General features: G+C 39.4%; 1 protein-coding gene across 1 annotated transcript in view; it reads right to left on the bottom strand.

Annotated features, from left to right (window-relative positions):
* Positions 1–15,912, bottom strand: part of LOC147180957 (collagen alpha-1(XI) chain-like) — an 82,640-nt gene extending 66,728 nt beyond the window's left edge. Inside the window, exons 1-3 of the mRNA XM_086075391.1 lie at positions 15,579–15,912; positions 4,386–4,550; positions 620–833 (exon numbers count right to left, since the gene is read on the bottom strand). Coding sequence (XP_085931517.1) covers positions 620–833; positions 4,386–4,550; positions 15,579–15,687 — 488 coding nt within the window. The 5' untranslated portion in view covers positions 15,688–15,912. The remainder of the gene's footprint in view (positions 1–619; positions 834–4,385; positions 4,551–15,578) is intronic.
* Between the last annotated feature and the right edge of the window lie 273 nt (positions 15,913–16,185).

Genomic DNA, 16,185 nt, shown 5'->3' with positions numbered 1-16,185 from the left:
ATCAAAATTGTACATGGTGCCAGCTCACCTGCTTTAGCAGCTATCTAGTAGCTAGCAGACAGTTTAATAGGCTAAAATGAATCTGGACATTTGAACTTTGATACTGACAGCCTGACACAGTTGCAATTCCTACCGATCCATTTTTTTTTAACAAACCAGGCTTACTCAAATGTGCTTTTACCAGGCAAAAGTGCTACTGTAAGTTCTGACGTTTATGCTGTGCAGCGATTTTGCCCAACATGGCATACCCCGAAGTTTGATTAATTATTCTGTTGAACTTTTATTCCACAAATTAAATTGTAATAAATGTACTGTGTTATGACTTGGTGCTGGAACATTCACCATATTCTTACAAAAAACAACATAATAATAATAATATTTGTGAATATAAAATCAAGAGTTAAACTCAACACTTCCTGTCTTCATGCTCAGATAAAGAGGATTTACTGTCTTAACACAAAATCAACTCTGATGTTAGCTTAAAATGTAGAAGGAAATGCTAAGTTTAATTTAGCATGAATTTAACATGAACTACGTAAGAAGACAGTTTAGCTTAGTTAACGGACAACATCTATGGTGGGGACGAGCCCGTGGAGAAAGCGGTCACTGAATCACTCACTTGCCGTCAGCCAGGTTGATAGAGCGGAAAAGGGGGTACTCCTCGGGCGCCGGCTTTCCGTGCTGGTCCTCGTACAGGAAGATGGGTGAGCGGCCCACCTCCACGCCGAGCTGCTGGATGCCCTGCTGGTTGTACATAGACAGCAGGAAGGACTGCAGGCCTGATTTAGGTTTGACGGTGAACATGATGGAGAAGTCCTCCGGGAAAACTCCATCTGGAAAAGGGCACCCAGGATGTTTCGTTAGAATAGACAACATGGAAGAAACAACGACCTAGCTAGCTTGATTAGCTCAATATATATAATTTAGTGAAAAGATTTTTGCTTAGCATGAAAGCAAGTCAAGTCATCTTTAGGACGTTTTAACTTGAAAGCGTCGACTTTAACTTAATATAAGGGCAGGAAGTGTTGACGTAGTTTAGGATTGACTAGTTTAGCACAGCAGCCAAGAGAAATTGGATTTGACTTTGTGTGAAGGCTAATATAGTTGAAGTGGTCAACTTAGCATGAAGGCTTTATGCATTGAGCCTAGCTTTGTGTGAAGGCAGAAAATGTTGTGTTTAGGTTAGTGGAACATCGAAATGAATTGAGATGAGTTTAGAGTCAGACTGAAGATTGATGGTGCTGAGTTCATTTGAGCAGGAATTTCCATTAAAGCAAGATGAGTTCAGTTCATTAGCATAAATGCAGAGCAAGTGCTGCCTTTAGCTTAACATGAGGGCAGTACGTGTCAATATTGGCTTGCAAGACAGTCGAGCTTCGTATGAAGATCAGAAATTCGGAGTTTAGGCTATCGTGAAGTATATATGTTATGATTGGTGTCCTGCCTGACTTGTAAGGTTTTTGTTTGCACCTGTACTCGTCATCCTGTTCCCTTGTGTCATCCAATCATCTCCCCCAGCCACTTGTGTCTTGTCCAGGTGTCTCTCGTTGTCTCGTCAGTTGGCTTGTATTTAGTTCCCTGGTTTTGTTCAGTCTTTGTTGGATCATTGTTGCTGTTGCCACTGGTGTTTTGTTGTTACTTTGATTTTTGGTCTTTTCAGATCTTTGTTGGTTTTGTTCACCCAGTACACCTGTTAGTGTTTTTTTGTTTAATAAATCGTTTTCAGTATAACATGCTTCCCTGCATTTAGGTCCTCCAACCCCACCGTGACAATATAAGTGTTTAGTATGAATGTCGGACATGCTGAGTTCAGTTTAGCATGAAAGCTAAAAGAGTTTGAATTCATCTTGGTGTGAAGGCTAAACATCTACAGCGTTTATCGTAGCGTGAAGGCTAAAAGTGGAAGTAGAAAATGCTGAGTTATGCTTAGCGTGAATGATAAAATATCTCGATTTACCTTGGTGCGAAGGCCAAATGCACCAGGGTGACCAGATTTTTCACAATTGAAAAGTGGGACGGTATATAACATACAATAAATGTCACCAAATGTCAATAGTCCAACTTTGTCTGGCGGGGTGGGGTCGAAAGATGGCCGACATCCACATCAATTACTAATGCTAAATGCTATCTTCAACAGCGCTACTCAATGCACTCTCCATTATCCCGACAGCTATTTGAAGCTGGCTGTGCCATTTTGCCAACATTAGCTTTACGAGAAGGCCAAAAGATTTGAGTTTTGTATGAAAGTAGAAAAAAATGCAAGAAGGCTATACAGTTGAGTTTAGCTGAATGGGAAGGCTAATAGTGTAGCGTTTACCTCAGCGTGAATGTTTACAAAGCTTGGTTTAGCTTAGTGTGAAGGGTGAAAGACCAGTGTTTGACTTCTGAATTTCGGAGTTAAGCTTAGCATGAAGGCTAAAATAAATGAGTTCAGTGTGAAGGACTAGAACCACGTCGCCTGCCTTCCCCAAGTGTCTTTCTCTTGCCACGTAAAAAAACAAAGTGACCAGACTCCAGATGGCTGCAGCCAGAGAAAGTGTTCATTACGTCTACCGCAGCAACTTTCGAGGGATTGTTCATATCTGGTTTAGTGAGGTGCCCGCACATGACGCATACGTCTTACTCTGCCGGTCCACACTCTACAGGTTGCCCACCCCTGCCCCTCAACGCGTCATGGCAGCCTTCTGCGTCTCATAAAAGAAAAAAAAAGAGCCAGACAGTTGAAGACTGCCAACTGGCCAACTGCAGCAAAGTGGAGGCTGGCAGCAATTACACTTGAGAAGAGGGCACACTGTATTGACGCTGGCAGTTTACACTGTACTTAATTACAAGTAGTACATCGCCGCTTTTCCACACATTGGATTGGATAACACAAAGCGGGTGTTGCTCTTTGTTTATGTGACGATTGAACAGTGGAAGATGTTGATTTAGACCTTCTGGAAGAGCTTTTTCCTGTCAGGGGCCATTTTAGAGTATGTTCTTGTCCCCCATGTTGGTGAATAAAAACCTTCGCAATTTTCTATCACCTGGCTGTTTAGGGTACCTGCTTACAGTTGAGGCTCTGACACTTCCATTTTTTTTGTTTCCAGCACCAAAAGAAAAAGGTTTGGACCCATCTGGTTTAGATGCAGACATTTTTTTTTCCTAAACATCCTTCTGTGTTTGTTTGAAGTTATTTTTTCATGTTTAATAAACACAAGAAGACTTGCCACAACCTTTCATTTGTCAGCATTTGGCACATGGTGGAAAAGGTTTGGATAATTCTGGTTTAGATGAAGGCTACTTTTCCCTCGCATATCTTGACCAATAATTCATTTCTTCTTTCGGTTTAATGAACAAAAGATTGAAGAATTGTATGAATTATTTTAAGAATGTTTCTGCATCGGCCCCTGATGGATAAGCTTTAGACATGCTGAATGCTGATTTTTCTAAGCATTTCTTGACTTACATGGGAATTATTACGATATTTGAATAAACAAAATATGGAATTATATCTATGGAGGACCAAAAGTGCCAAAATTAAATAAATGAATACACCATTAAATAATTAAGTACGCAAGCGTGACTTGACCGCCTACAAGAACTGCGAGATCTCGCGAGAGTCGAGATGGGACATTCCGAGAACTACGCCTCAGAAGCAAATCATTCTTCAATGGAAACACCTACAAGTCAAAATTGTACTTTAGCGAAATAGTAGAAATATGGCTTTTATTTTGATGTTGGTTTTGCACAACAACAAGCCTCGATCACTCTATATCAGCAAAAAAAAAAAAAAATCCATCACCATAGCCGCCATGTTTTGATCAGACAAGATTTGAGTGATACAGGCTTTAGCCCCGCCCACTAATCGCTGCAATTTAATTCCATATTTAATTGATAAATGACACATTTAATTATTTCATGACTCATTTAATTAATAAATGACACATTTATTTAATTATTTAATGGTGTATTCATTTATTTAAATTTGGCTCCATATGTATAAAGGTGACCTAAAGAATAATTTAATTTTTCTGCATTTGGAATCTGATGGAAATAATATCGACACTTCTGATTTAGTTGAAGCATTATATTGACCTACATTGGATATGTACATATTTTAGCATTTTTAGAACCAAAAGCTGTAAGAATATCAAAGTGATTGGTCAAAATGTGCTTCATCAGGCATTTTATGGAAAAGGTTTGGACACCTCTCATCTGGGTGAAGGCTGCTTTTTTAGCCTTAACTTACAGTACAGTGTGTAGATTTTTTATTTTTTTTTGTATCTTCATGAAATAAAAGATGGAATTAAGGCGATCCACATCATCCTTTAATTTTTTTTTTTTATATCTGTACTCGATGGAAAATATTTGGACACTGGTTCCCAAAAAAAGAGGACATTTACCTGGGAAGAGCTGCGTTGTTGGAGCGCTGATCTGGGCGTTTTTGCTCACTCTGTACGCAATATCGGGTTTGGATCCTCTGCGCATTGTGCAAAATCCGGGCGTTTTCTTGACGCCTTGTGGCGAGCTCTTGAAGTCCAACGCCTTCAGCACGTCCACCGGTTCGGCTGTGAAGAGAAGATGCAATTCAATTCAACTGCATAGAAATGTCACCATTGACGCCTATGGTGGGGAGTACACTCTAAAAACAATTGGATAAAAAAAATAACCCATCAATGGGTAAAAAATGGAGCAATCCTCTAATTGGGTCGATTTGACCCAACTTAGAGTCAAGAAATGGGTCTTGCAGTGTAAAACAACTCATAAATATTGGTCAGATCCTTTACTTGGGTCAAAAAATTGGGCCATTTTGTATAAAACAACTCAGAAAGTTGAGTCAAATTGACCCATAAAGTGTTGTAAAGTGCTTCACGATTGAATGAACTGCAGCCAACAAACTAATCACAGTGCAGTCCAACAAAAGGAAAAAGGCACATAAGCAGAAGTAAAAGCTACTGTGCAGTGGAACAATACATGACGACTGAAGTATCCACAGGTGCACTGTTAAGTAAAAAAAAAAAAAAAAAAGTTTCTTTCAAGAATTAAAAAATAAATAAATAAACCAATAAAATAAAGAGAATTTCCTATTAAGTCTAAATGTGCCGTTTGCCCCTAGATAGAAAGTCACATTATGACTTTTATTACAAAAAAGTGTATTTATTTCAAGATTTAAAAAAAATCAATATTACAATAATAAAGTTGTATTTTTTCCAAGATAAGACAAAACGTCATAATATTATATGAAAGAGTCATGTATTTCCCACATGAAAATGAGTCATTTTAATAAAGAAAAAAAAAAGTATTATCTTTAAGATTAAAAAGTTGACACCAAATAAAAACCTTGCTAAGATTCTGACATCAAAGTCATATCAAACAGCCCTCATGAGCTAACTTTTCACCGACCCACACACATGCCATTAAACCCCCATCTGAAAGAGAAGTGCCGCAAGATCCCGTGAAAACACGTAATAATAATAATAATAATCCACTGCCTTATATTATTTCTAGAATATTAGCAGCTTTTTAAGGCTCCCTCGTTGCTGTTTGGGCAACCATCCAAACTATTTAACACTCTCCAAACGACTCTTTTCTTGTGTCTCGCCCCCTCCCTAAATAATACACACTGCATTCCTCCGGCAAATCCCCGTTTTGTCTCCTTTTCCTGTCACGTGACGACTTATTACAGCGATGATAAGAGGGGAAATGAGGCCGGCTGATTGCGTTTGTGCCGTGAAAGTGTTGTTTAAGGTCACTTCGTATAACAAACACACGCACACACAAAAACGCCACAGCATGTATTTAAACTCTTTTGTTCTAGTGCACGCTTGGGCGATAGATTGGCACTGTTCGCTTTTAGACTGCTTTGATCATGTATGTGCAGCATGAGAGAAAATGACAGAATAACAACGTGTTCCATCCAGCCTATTGTTTTCTTGAAGGTCATTATCCACGAACTAGGTAGTAGCCACTAAAACATAGGTGTCAAACTCCGGTCCTGGAGGGCCGCAGTCCTGCAGGTTTTGGATGTTTCCGTTCTCCAACACAGCTGATATACGATCAGCTCATCAGCAAGCTCTGCATAGGCCTGATAACAATCCTGCTGATTGGAATCAGCTTGTGTTGGAAGAGGGAAACCTCCAAAACCTGCAGGACTGCGGCCCTCCAGGACCGGAGTTTGACACCTATGCACTAAAATATATTAGTCTATTCTTGATGAATCAGGAACTAGCTTGCGAGCTAACATAACATTAACTCGATTTAGTTGAACATGAAGCTGGAATGGCAACAGGTGGATACACCGGTTAATTGTACCTTCTGCCATCTAGTGGAAGAGCATTTACTTGCTCTGCCTGTCACTATATATCGCTGACATAGATAGATGAACAAAGCAGTGTTTCCCACACCATGTTAATACTTGGGAGGGCCACCCAAGTAAACTGGCCACCACCAAAGTAGATTTCAAGAAAATTTAATAAAAACAAAAAATATATATATTTAAAAAAATTAACGTGTCGCGACCAGATGTACCGCATGTAACATTAGTTCGCCGTCACTCACTTGTGGATCATGAGGTTAGAGGAGAGTCCCCCCACCCAAGTAGTTTTCAAATCTGTGAGAAACACTGCAAAGATACATTATTTGTAGTCAATAAATAATACATTTTGGCCCAAAGAAGTGAAAATAATTCACCGCCGCATACCTGATGATCTTTTGTGACACACTAATGCGCTGCGACTCCATAGTAGGGAATCACTGCCTTAGACAAACGAGATTCTACCCCTCGCAGTATCATCATGACTCAAAAAGAAAAATTCATTGAGTCTTCAAATGCGTTCATAGGCTGCACTAAGACTTTACAAACAGGACAACCATTTGCTTTCTAAGGAAAAAATGGGAAAGTCTAGTTCGCAGACTCCAGGAATTAGCAGGTAGCCTGCAAGCTAGCATACTCCTAGCTAACGTAAATTTTTTTTACTGTTTGCAGAATTTATTTTCTGTTTTGCCACATGAGAAATGATGGTAATGCTCCTCTCTGCCTTAGATTGCTAATGGTATGAATCCTGTTAGTCTACGGTCTCGGAGCAGTCTTCAAGAATCAAGAATTAGCCTGCGAGCTAACATACGGACAGAAAAACAAAAAGTATGGAGAATCTGTGATTTTTCCATTTTTGCTGTTGAATTCGCAATTGATATGTTTCCCCCATTTCAGATATATATGGGAGAGTCCTGGTTGTCTATTCTCGATGAACCAGGAAGCTTGCTAGCCTGCTAGCTAACACGCTAACAGTACTTCCTGATGCTACCTTTCGCTCAGTGAAGCTGGGCGGAACAGTAGAGTCGTTCCTAACATGGTGAAAGGAGACAAATGCATCTTTATTTATCTTGTTAGTCTGTTACTTCTCGCCATATTTTTTATTTATGTTCAGGGAATTTTACAGTGTCCCCATGTCTACTAATCGAAAATATTTTTGTTCAGTCATTTGAATGTTTATGACTTTGTTATTGTGACTTGACACGACTTTAGTCATTCATTGCCATCTGCTGCTTTGTTCTTGTCAGGCCACACCCTGACAATTGCTAACAAATAAAAAATATGATGGTCCCGGCTTGTCTTTTTTTTTTTTGTCCGCACAGTAAAGATTGTAGCATATTGATTTGCTCATTCAAAATGCCCAATACAATGCAAGACTATAAAAAATAACATAAGCCTGTTTACCAATGGCGAGTTACACGATGCGTCTTCTTCAAAAGACCCACCACGTCTAACGGGTGACCCAAAAAATAACCCCCTGAGGAGTTAGGTGGGAAAAACCTCCAGCCGGACAAGATCACGGCCCAAGCGAGCGCATTTCATTTTCAAAGTCAGAATGCAAACATCCGCCGCTTGATCCGATTTTCTTCTGATGGCACGTGAAGCAAGGGAAGTGCTGATTGTGCGGTTCCTGTATGGGTGGCTGCTGCTTGGTTGGGATTGGGTGGGGGCGGGGGGTGAGAGCTGGCGGGGCTTCTGCTGGAGCTTGAAGTCCACATGCTGAAGCCATTATAGGCCTGGCACACCCTCCCTATGCACCCCTCACCCCCCTTTATTAAAACATACACAAGACTAAAACTAGGATGGCCCCAACTTTGGCCGCTACTTCGCTTTCTTTGAGCACCCTTTGCAAGGCTTTAGGAATTCTTCAAGATGTTATAAAGTAGTTTATTTTTGCCTAATTAAGTGTTCAACTAGTTTATTGATGATTTAACAAATGTTTTTTTTTTTTTTTTTACTAATGATTCACAAAGTTATTATAAACCAGTTTATTAATGATTTATGATGTGGCTAGTAAGTTGTTTGTCAATACTCTATTAAGCAGTAAGTTGTTATAAACAAATTGATTAAAGTTAATAAAATGTTTAATGTTTAGGTTAACAATGTTTAAAAAAAAAACCATTGAACTAGTGATTTACAATGAGTTCATTAAGTAGTTTAACTAGTTTATTAATGCCTTATGAAGTGATTATTACATAGTTTATTAATGTTTTGTTAAGCGGTTATTAGCTCGTTTGTTAATCATTTCAAAAGTGGTTATTAACAACTTATTCGCCTTGCAATTGGCTGGCAGCCAGTTCTCGGTGTACCCTGCCTTTTGCCCAAAGACAGATGGGATCGGCTCCAGTGCCCTCGTGAGTAGAAGCGTTTCAGAGAATGGATGGGAGTGGATGGACGGATTAATGAAACAAAGTTGTTATTAACGAGTTTATTAATGATTCATAAAGTGGTTAGGGACTTGTTTGTTAAAACTTCATAAATTGCTTTTTATATAATTTATAAGCTATTAACTAGTTTATTAATGCATTATAAAGAGGTAATTAACTACTTTGTTAATGCTTAAAGTAGTTTAAAAAAGTGGTTAACTAGTTTTTTAATGCTTTATATTGCTGTAATATAATTTGTTAATTTTTATAAGGAAGTTATTAACTGGTATATTAATACTTTATGAAAGTATTTAAAGCAACTTTGTTAATGCTTTACAATGAGTTAATTAATGCTATGAAGAAGTGGTTATGGAGCAGTTTATGAATGATTTTATTGCTGTAATTCGACCCTGAGGATAAGCAGCACAGAAAATGTATGGATGGAATTGATTACTAACCAGTAAATTGCATTATAAGGTGGTTAAAACTAATTTGTTAATGCTTCATGAAGTGTTTTAACTGCTTGTGTGCTGCCTTATAAAGAGGTTCTTAACGAGTTTGTGTACGATTTTTAATGTGGTAAATAATCACATTATTCATGCTTTCTAAAGCTGTTGTTAACTGCTATTATCATTCTTTTTAACGTTATTAATTGGATTATTAACGCTACTAATGCTTTATAAAGCAGTCATAAGTAAAGCGTTCAATAAATGCTTGTGTATGACATTCAGAATATTTGTTCATGTCAAAATATTGGGGTAATTTTTATCCCATTTTAAATTATGCAAGTAATTAACTGATTAGAAAAAGAGGATGAGCATGTGCCGTGGATCAAAAAAGTGTTGAAGACGTCTCATAACATTACATGTCAAAAGAATTAACACATAACAGGTGCTTTTCAAATTTGATTAAAAAAAAAAAAAAAAATTAATTAAGCGATTAATCGTGATTAATCAAAACGCTAAGATATGATTAATCTGATTAAAAAGAAAATTTGCGTAACACTCCCACTGCCTAATGTTAAACATTTTAGTTGTCTATTGCTGCTTATGACCGATTTATAAGACTTTTATGACATCATTATTAATCTACTTAATACTTACTGCAGTCTGGTGGTGACCGCTAGACATCTTCTCACGCTCATGAAGGCTTTTTAAAGGCTTTATAACGCGTTTGTCAAGGTTATTGCTTTATAAAGACGTACCAAATGGTTTTAAGTCACACGATAAGCTTTAAGTGGGGCAGTTGCTTATGATTACATAATAGTTAATAAGCACTTAAAAATAAGATACTGCAGGGGTGCCAAGTCCGGTCCTCGAGAGCCCTTATCCAGACTGTTTTCCATGTTTCTCTCCACCAACACACCTGATTCATGATCAGGATCATTATCAGGCTTCTGCAAAGCTTGCTGATGAGCTGATCATTGGATGCAGCTGCGTTGAAGGAGGGACACATGGGAAAAACAGGCTGGATAGGGGCTCACAAGGACCGGACTTGGGCACCTCTGAGATACTGTATTTGGTAAATTTGTTGCCAAGCTTAGTCATACCTAATAACCACAAAAGTAGTTAATAAGTAGCTTTATAATTGTGTTATAAACATGTTAAAGAAATGCTAATTAGCAATTCTAAATGACTTACTACAATTGAGTATGTAGACACCATTGGTACATTTGCTGGCAAACTTTACTGCATATCGTTATTAACACATTACCACACTAGTTGCCCTCATGCGGGGCTCATAAATGCTTTATTAAGTGATTATGACCTAGTTTGTTATTGCTCTATAAAGATGTAATGGATGCCTAAATGTCATATGAGATTTATGAGGTTTATGTATGATTGTAGCTTGCATATGCCTAATAGTGAGCCATAACCTAATGGACATCGCTGTTAATTGTTAATGTTATAAGCCCTTAATAAACAGTTAAGCAATTTCATTAGGGTTAGCAGGTATGGTTAAGATACTGCCACACTTTTTTTCTCTTCTCTCATTCACTGCCATTGACGGTTTTAGACGTCAAATATTCATTTGAACTATTTCTATTAGTTTAACATTTTTTTCCACTTTGCAAGAGTATGAAAACCTAGAATTTTTTTATTGTACATTTAGAACAGATATAACATTTTTGATTAATCGTGAGTTAACTCGTGAAGTCATGCAATTAATTACGATTAAAAGATGTAATCGCCTGACGCTCCTAATTTTTAATAATCTTTTCTTTTTTTAATCGCGTTAGGCGAGTGAATTATTTAATTGTAATTAATCGCATGACTTCAATAGTTAACTCATGATTAATCATACATTTTGTATCTGTTCTAATTGTACAATAACAAAAAATCTAGGTTTTCATACTCTTGTTAACAATAGTGGAAAAAATGTTAAACTAATAGAAATAGTTCAAATGAATTTTTGACGTCAATAGCAGTGAATGAGTTCATGAAGAATGATTTCATGAAGAATGATCTAACCTATCGTAGCCACTTAATAATCTATTTATAAACCACTTCAGGGATTGTTGCCATTAGTGATTATGTACTTTAAAGAACAATTTCTCATGTCAATATCATGTCAAAAGTGTGATAAAAAGGGAACGTATTTAAATCAATGAAATGAGCATTTGTCAGTTTTGGAATACTGTGCGGAGCTACTGCTTCTCTGCAACTTTGGGAATACCTTTGTGCATTACTGCATACCTCAAGGCCTCATATATTCCAGATGTGGCCCATTGCTCAGGACAGCCGCCCATCTACCCACCCCCACTTTCCCCACCACTTTACTTTCTTCGCTTTTCTTCTTTCCACCGCACGGCACCCTGTCCCCATCCAGCATTCCAGCCACTCCGCCTGGAACTCCACAGATAATCGACTAATAGCCGCGACTGCTTTAATGGAGTGTTTGCGGCCATTAAGGCAGCTCATTTGTCAACGTGTGTCAGCAGCAGCATGTCTGCCGTGTTAACAAGCTCGCCGGGGAAAACAAAACAAAACCCGTGATAACCTGTCTGAGGTACATGCAGAGACACGAAGCGAAAGGAAGAAGGAAAAAAAACCTCATTAAAATCATTTCGAGGGAACGAAGTAGAAGTGGAGGCAAAAATTCCAGCCGACTGTTGGTTTTTGATGTGGAATTGAGCTGTGATTAAGACGGGAATCTTCTCCCAGGGACTTTTTTTTTCCGCCACTCCCTTTGACAAAAGACGCTCTAACAAGGTCTGGCAGCAATGACAGCAATTAAAGTCCTCCCCCCAAGAGACCCCACAAATGTTTGTGTGTGCACATCATGCAATTATGGTGAGCTTCCATCTCAATCATGGTGGGACAGGAAGGAGGGGCCAGATGGGACACTTGGCTTTGATGATTACGCAATAGACAGTATATAATGCTGCTAATTATTGTTGCTGCTACTCACAATGACTGATGGACAGAGGTGGCAAATCCAGGTCCAGAAAGTACAAACCCTGCCGCAGTTTGACTTTAGCCCCGTGTGCTAGCTAGCTAGCTCACTAGCAGGTAACCGAGCACCCAGGGAGCTAGCTAGGGAGCTGGGCTAAAGACAAACTGTGGCAGGGTTTTTACTTTCTGGACCTGGATTTGCCACCTCTTCTGCTGGATAGAGTCATCGATTTCCTCATGTACGGCTTTCCAAGTAGTTTTTTACTACCTCAAAGCTGCTGACTATTGCCGCTGCTTACATTGACGTTTGTAATTCACAGTAGTATTCAATACACGTACGGTACAAAAATGATTTATTATGATTAAAAAAAAAAAAAGATTATTGAGGCAGTTCTTTTTTTGCTGCATACAATGTTGCTGACTATTCTTGCTGCTGTTCACGTACACTCCTGCATATGTAGCAATCACTTTCATGTTCAGTAGGGGTGGGAATCTTTGACTGTCTCACGATTCGATTCGATTCTGATTTTTGGGTCTGCGATTCGATTCAGAATCGATTTTCGATTCACACCCGATTTTTGATTCAATATGATTTAATTAAAAATGATTTCTGCTTCAATAAATAGATGTGCAAAGAATCGTCATGATCTACTCCAGTCTGGTTTGCAAGACAGAATGACATTCAAATGTCTTCTTTTTCTTTTTTTCTACATACATTTATTATGTTTTAAATTGTAAGGAAAGTGTCTTTCAGAAGTGGCAAATCCAGGTCCAGAAAGTCAAAACCCTGCTACAGTTTGGCTTTAGCCCCTGATGCTAGCTAAATAGCGCCCTAGCAGGTAAAAAAGCATCATGGAAGCTAGCTAGCTAGCTAGCTAGCACCTGGGGCTAAAGCCAAACTGTGGCAGGGTTTTTACTTTCTTGACTTGGATTTGCCACCTATGGTGCCTTTTTCCACAAGAACAGTGTGTGGACCACAACTGCTACTCTATCTAGCTAGCTATAAATTTGATAGCTTTATATATATATATATAGATAGATATATTCTGCCCTACCTGATTGCAGTTTAGCAGGCAGCAAACAGTCCCCAAAAAAGAGTGCATTGCTAGTATCTGTTTCACCCTATTCCGTTCTCACTCACCATACAGAGTGGACCATTAAAGCAGTGACTTGCATATCAGTCCCCCAAGCAACATGAACTCAAACTAACAACACTATTGTTAAGTTAACCTCCAGTTGAGGTTAACTCTAAATCTAAACACACAAAATGAAGAAAATTACACACAGCGCACACTTAAATGCAAACCCACTTTGTTTAGCTTGTTTCTTGAACGTAGCTAGCTCAAGGCTAACGCACAATGGAAAGCGCGAGTGACTTGCTAATGCTAATTGGTGCGCTACTCAAAACATTTTTATCACTCAAAAGAACGGCTAGTCATACAAAAATGGAATGTATACAGAGAAGCAGCTCAACATTACTTACCAGCAAAACTTTTAATGGCATAATTTGATCGTGACTTTTTTCTTCTACGCTCTAATGTGGTTACAACTTAACAGTGTATCAGAACGTGCGGAACCACAATGCCCCTAAGTGGCCAAATCGTGTACAATATGAACAGCACTCCCAATAAAGGCACACACAAACAAGGGCAAAACAGTATAAAATAATTTAAATAAAATAGATTTTGGGACATTTTAAGTTGCTTCTGAATTGTAGTAAATGAGAATCGTGATTCTTATGAGAATACATTTTTTTGGCACACCCCTAATGTTCAGTTCAAAATTCATACATAGACTATCGATCGATGCATATATACACTATTTTGATAGACTGGCACCCGTGCTCTTAACATAAGAACGGGCGCAACTTCATTTTCATGCCGAGCCAAGTCTAGTTTAGCATGCTAATTTTAGAAATGCGCAATGCATTCCTGTGCTGGCGTACCCAACTGGCACGCGGCCGATACATCTCGCGTCACAGCCCACGTCACATGCATGACCGACGACATCCACTTTCATCCACAAGTGGAGCTCTTCTTGTGGTTCCTTTAACTGCAAAAGCGCTGCGTGGGCTCAAGTAAGTTCTGCCACCATGTAGACCGCATGCACGCATCGCTCTGCTGAATTTAAATGCATTAATGTGGGGAGCCGCTTCGATTGGCCGGGAGTCAGCTGCGTTTCCCTCCCACGATGGCGCACAACGGGGGCAAACGCCCTCTTCTATCTGTGCTAGTCTAGCAAAATACCAAAAGTAAAATAGTTGCTGGCTATTCTTGCTGCTAGTCACATTCACTTTTGAATACATAGGATCTATTCTTGCACAGTTTACCACTGTCATCTATTGTCAACTTGCTGCTGATAGGTTCGATTCGAATTGGCCTTCTTTATTCTTGATTGCTGCTACTGTCCACTTAAATCAGAATTCCCTCAGTGTGGAACTAATAAAGGCCAACCAAAGTCTTCTTCTTAGAAATATATCCAAGTCTTTGAAATGAGCCCAAAAAAGCAAATATTTGAAACCAAGGCTAGTAGACACAAATTTTTATATTCCTGGCCAGAAGCCGCACAGTATGGATGCCTCTTTGGCTCCCTCGACACTATTCTTCAAAGCTAGACGTTAATGTGACCCACATATGTGTTTTTACACCAGTCAAAATAGTCAATTTTTTTCCTTTCCCCCCTTCTCCCGTTCCCTTTTCCATCACCCCCCCCACCCCCCATTTTTTGGGGGGTGGGGGGTGGGGGCTGGATAATATTGGAAAGATGGAAAAGATATCCTTCCAGGAGCTGGGATGTGAATTCCATGCCTCAGAGTTCAACAATGTCAACAATTAAAACATTTTCTGTTGTTATATATATATATATATATATATATATATATATATATATATATATATATATATATATATATACATACAATATGGCAATAATCACACAATCAGATTTACAGGGTAATGAGAAATGCGTTTATTTCTACTGTAAATAAGCGATTCCTGTACTGTATTCACGTATGCGTTTCTTATTCCATGCATAAAGGCGTGCGTAAAAACCAGTGTGGAGAAGTGGAACCGCCGCGCAACAGGCAGCAGTTTTACGACCAAGAAGAATGAGAATAAAGCAAACAAGTGCACAGCGTTCACGATGGAGAGCACGTCGTTGCCTAGTTTTGTTTTTTCTTCTTTTTAAATTTTTTATTTTTTTTTTTAAACATCGCTCACCTCAGCGGACGACGCCTAAAAAAAATGTGGGATTCGGGGTGCGGGTGTGCCAATTCAAGTCGAAACCCTCAATCAGTCGCAAGTCGAACGTGACGCATCGTAAAATGAATTTACGGAAGCTTTAACGGTGCGTAAAGGCGCATGCGTCGAACTAAACAAAAGCTGCGGATGCAAGGTGCAAGAGGCGCGTAACCAGCAATTAATACCACAAAATCACAAATTTCCTTTTCAGCAAATATTCGCGCAAACAAAACCACTTGATTTGGAAGATTGGCAGGCGTATAAGCATGAAAACGCTTCTTACCTGCTCTGACAGCGGCAACTTGTAGAATTAAAACAATGACGGCGGCGAGCGTGGACTCCCGCAGGCACCTTTTCGTCCTCCACCTGGCGGGCCGCCTCTGCGTCTCCATGGTGATCTATCCGCGCCGGTGGTGCACGAACTTTGGTCGGTAAATGGAAAGAGTGAAATTTAAATAAATCCCCCTTGAAAAAGTGTGTGTGCTCGCACTACTACAGCTCCATGTGGGGGAAGAGTGACGATGCCTGTGGATGTGGCGGCCTGACGAGAAGCTTCAGACCGGCTTCCCCCTTTCTTCAAGCGCAGCAGCACACTGATGGTGGAGCGCTGTCATGAAAAAAATGCAGTGGGCTCCTTCAGAAGGGTTGGACGAAGGCCAACGAGGAGGACACTCGCAGTGGAAAAGCATCCTTTCGTCAAATCACCACTCAGTAAAGTTATTTCCACGCCCCATAAGACTACCCCCTCCTCCCCCCCCAACCTCACCCCTCATCTTGAGCAGAGCATCACTGGCTTCAGGTGCAACTCCTCCCGAATCAAATGACATCCTTCAAAAAGTGAAGGGGAAAATAAGTGTTCTAACTATTCTGGAAAAAAACCACATGGTTCC

This window comes from Leptonotus elevatus, chromosome 1 (genome assembly GCF_054856555.1).
Source record: "Leptonotus elevatus isolate MCC_2025b chromosome 1, RoL_Lele_1.0, whole genome shotgun sequence".
NCBI lineage: Eukaryota > Metazoa > Chordata > Actinopteri > Syngnathiformes > Syngnathidae > Leptonotus > Leptonotus elevatus.
Note: the sequence above shows the minus strand (reverse complement) of the source record. Positions and strands in the feature narration are given on the sequence as shown.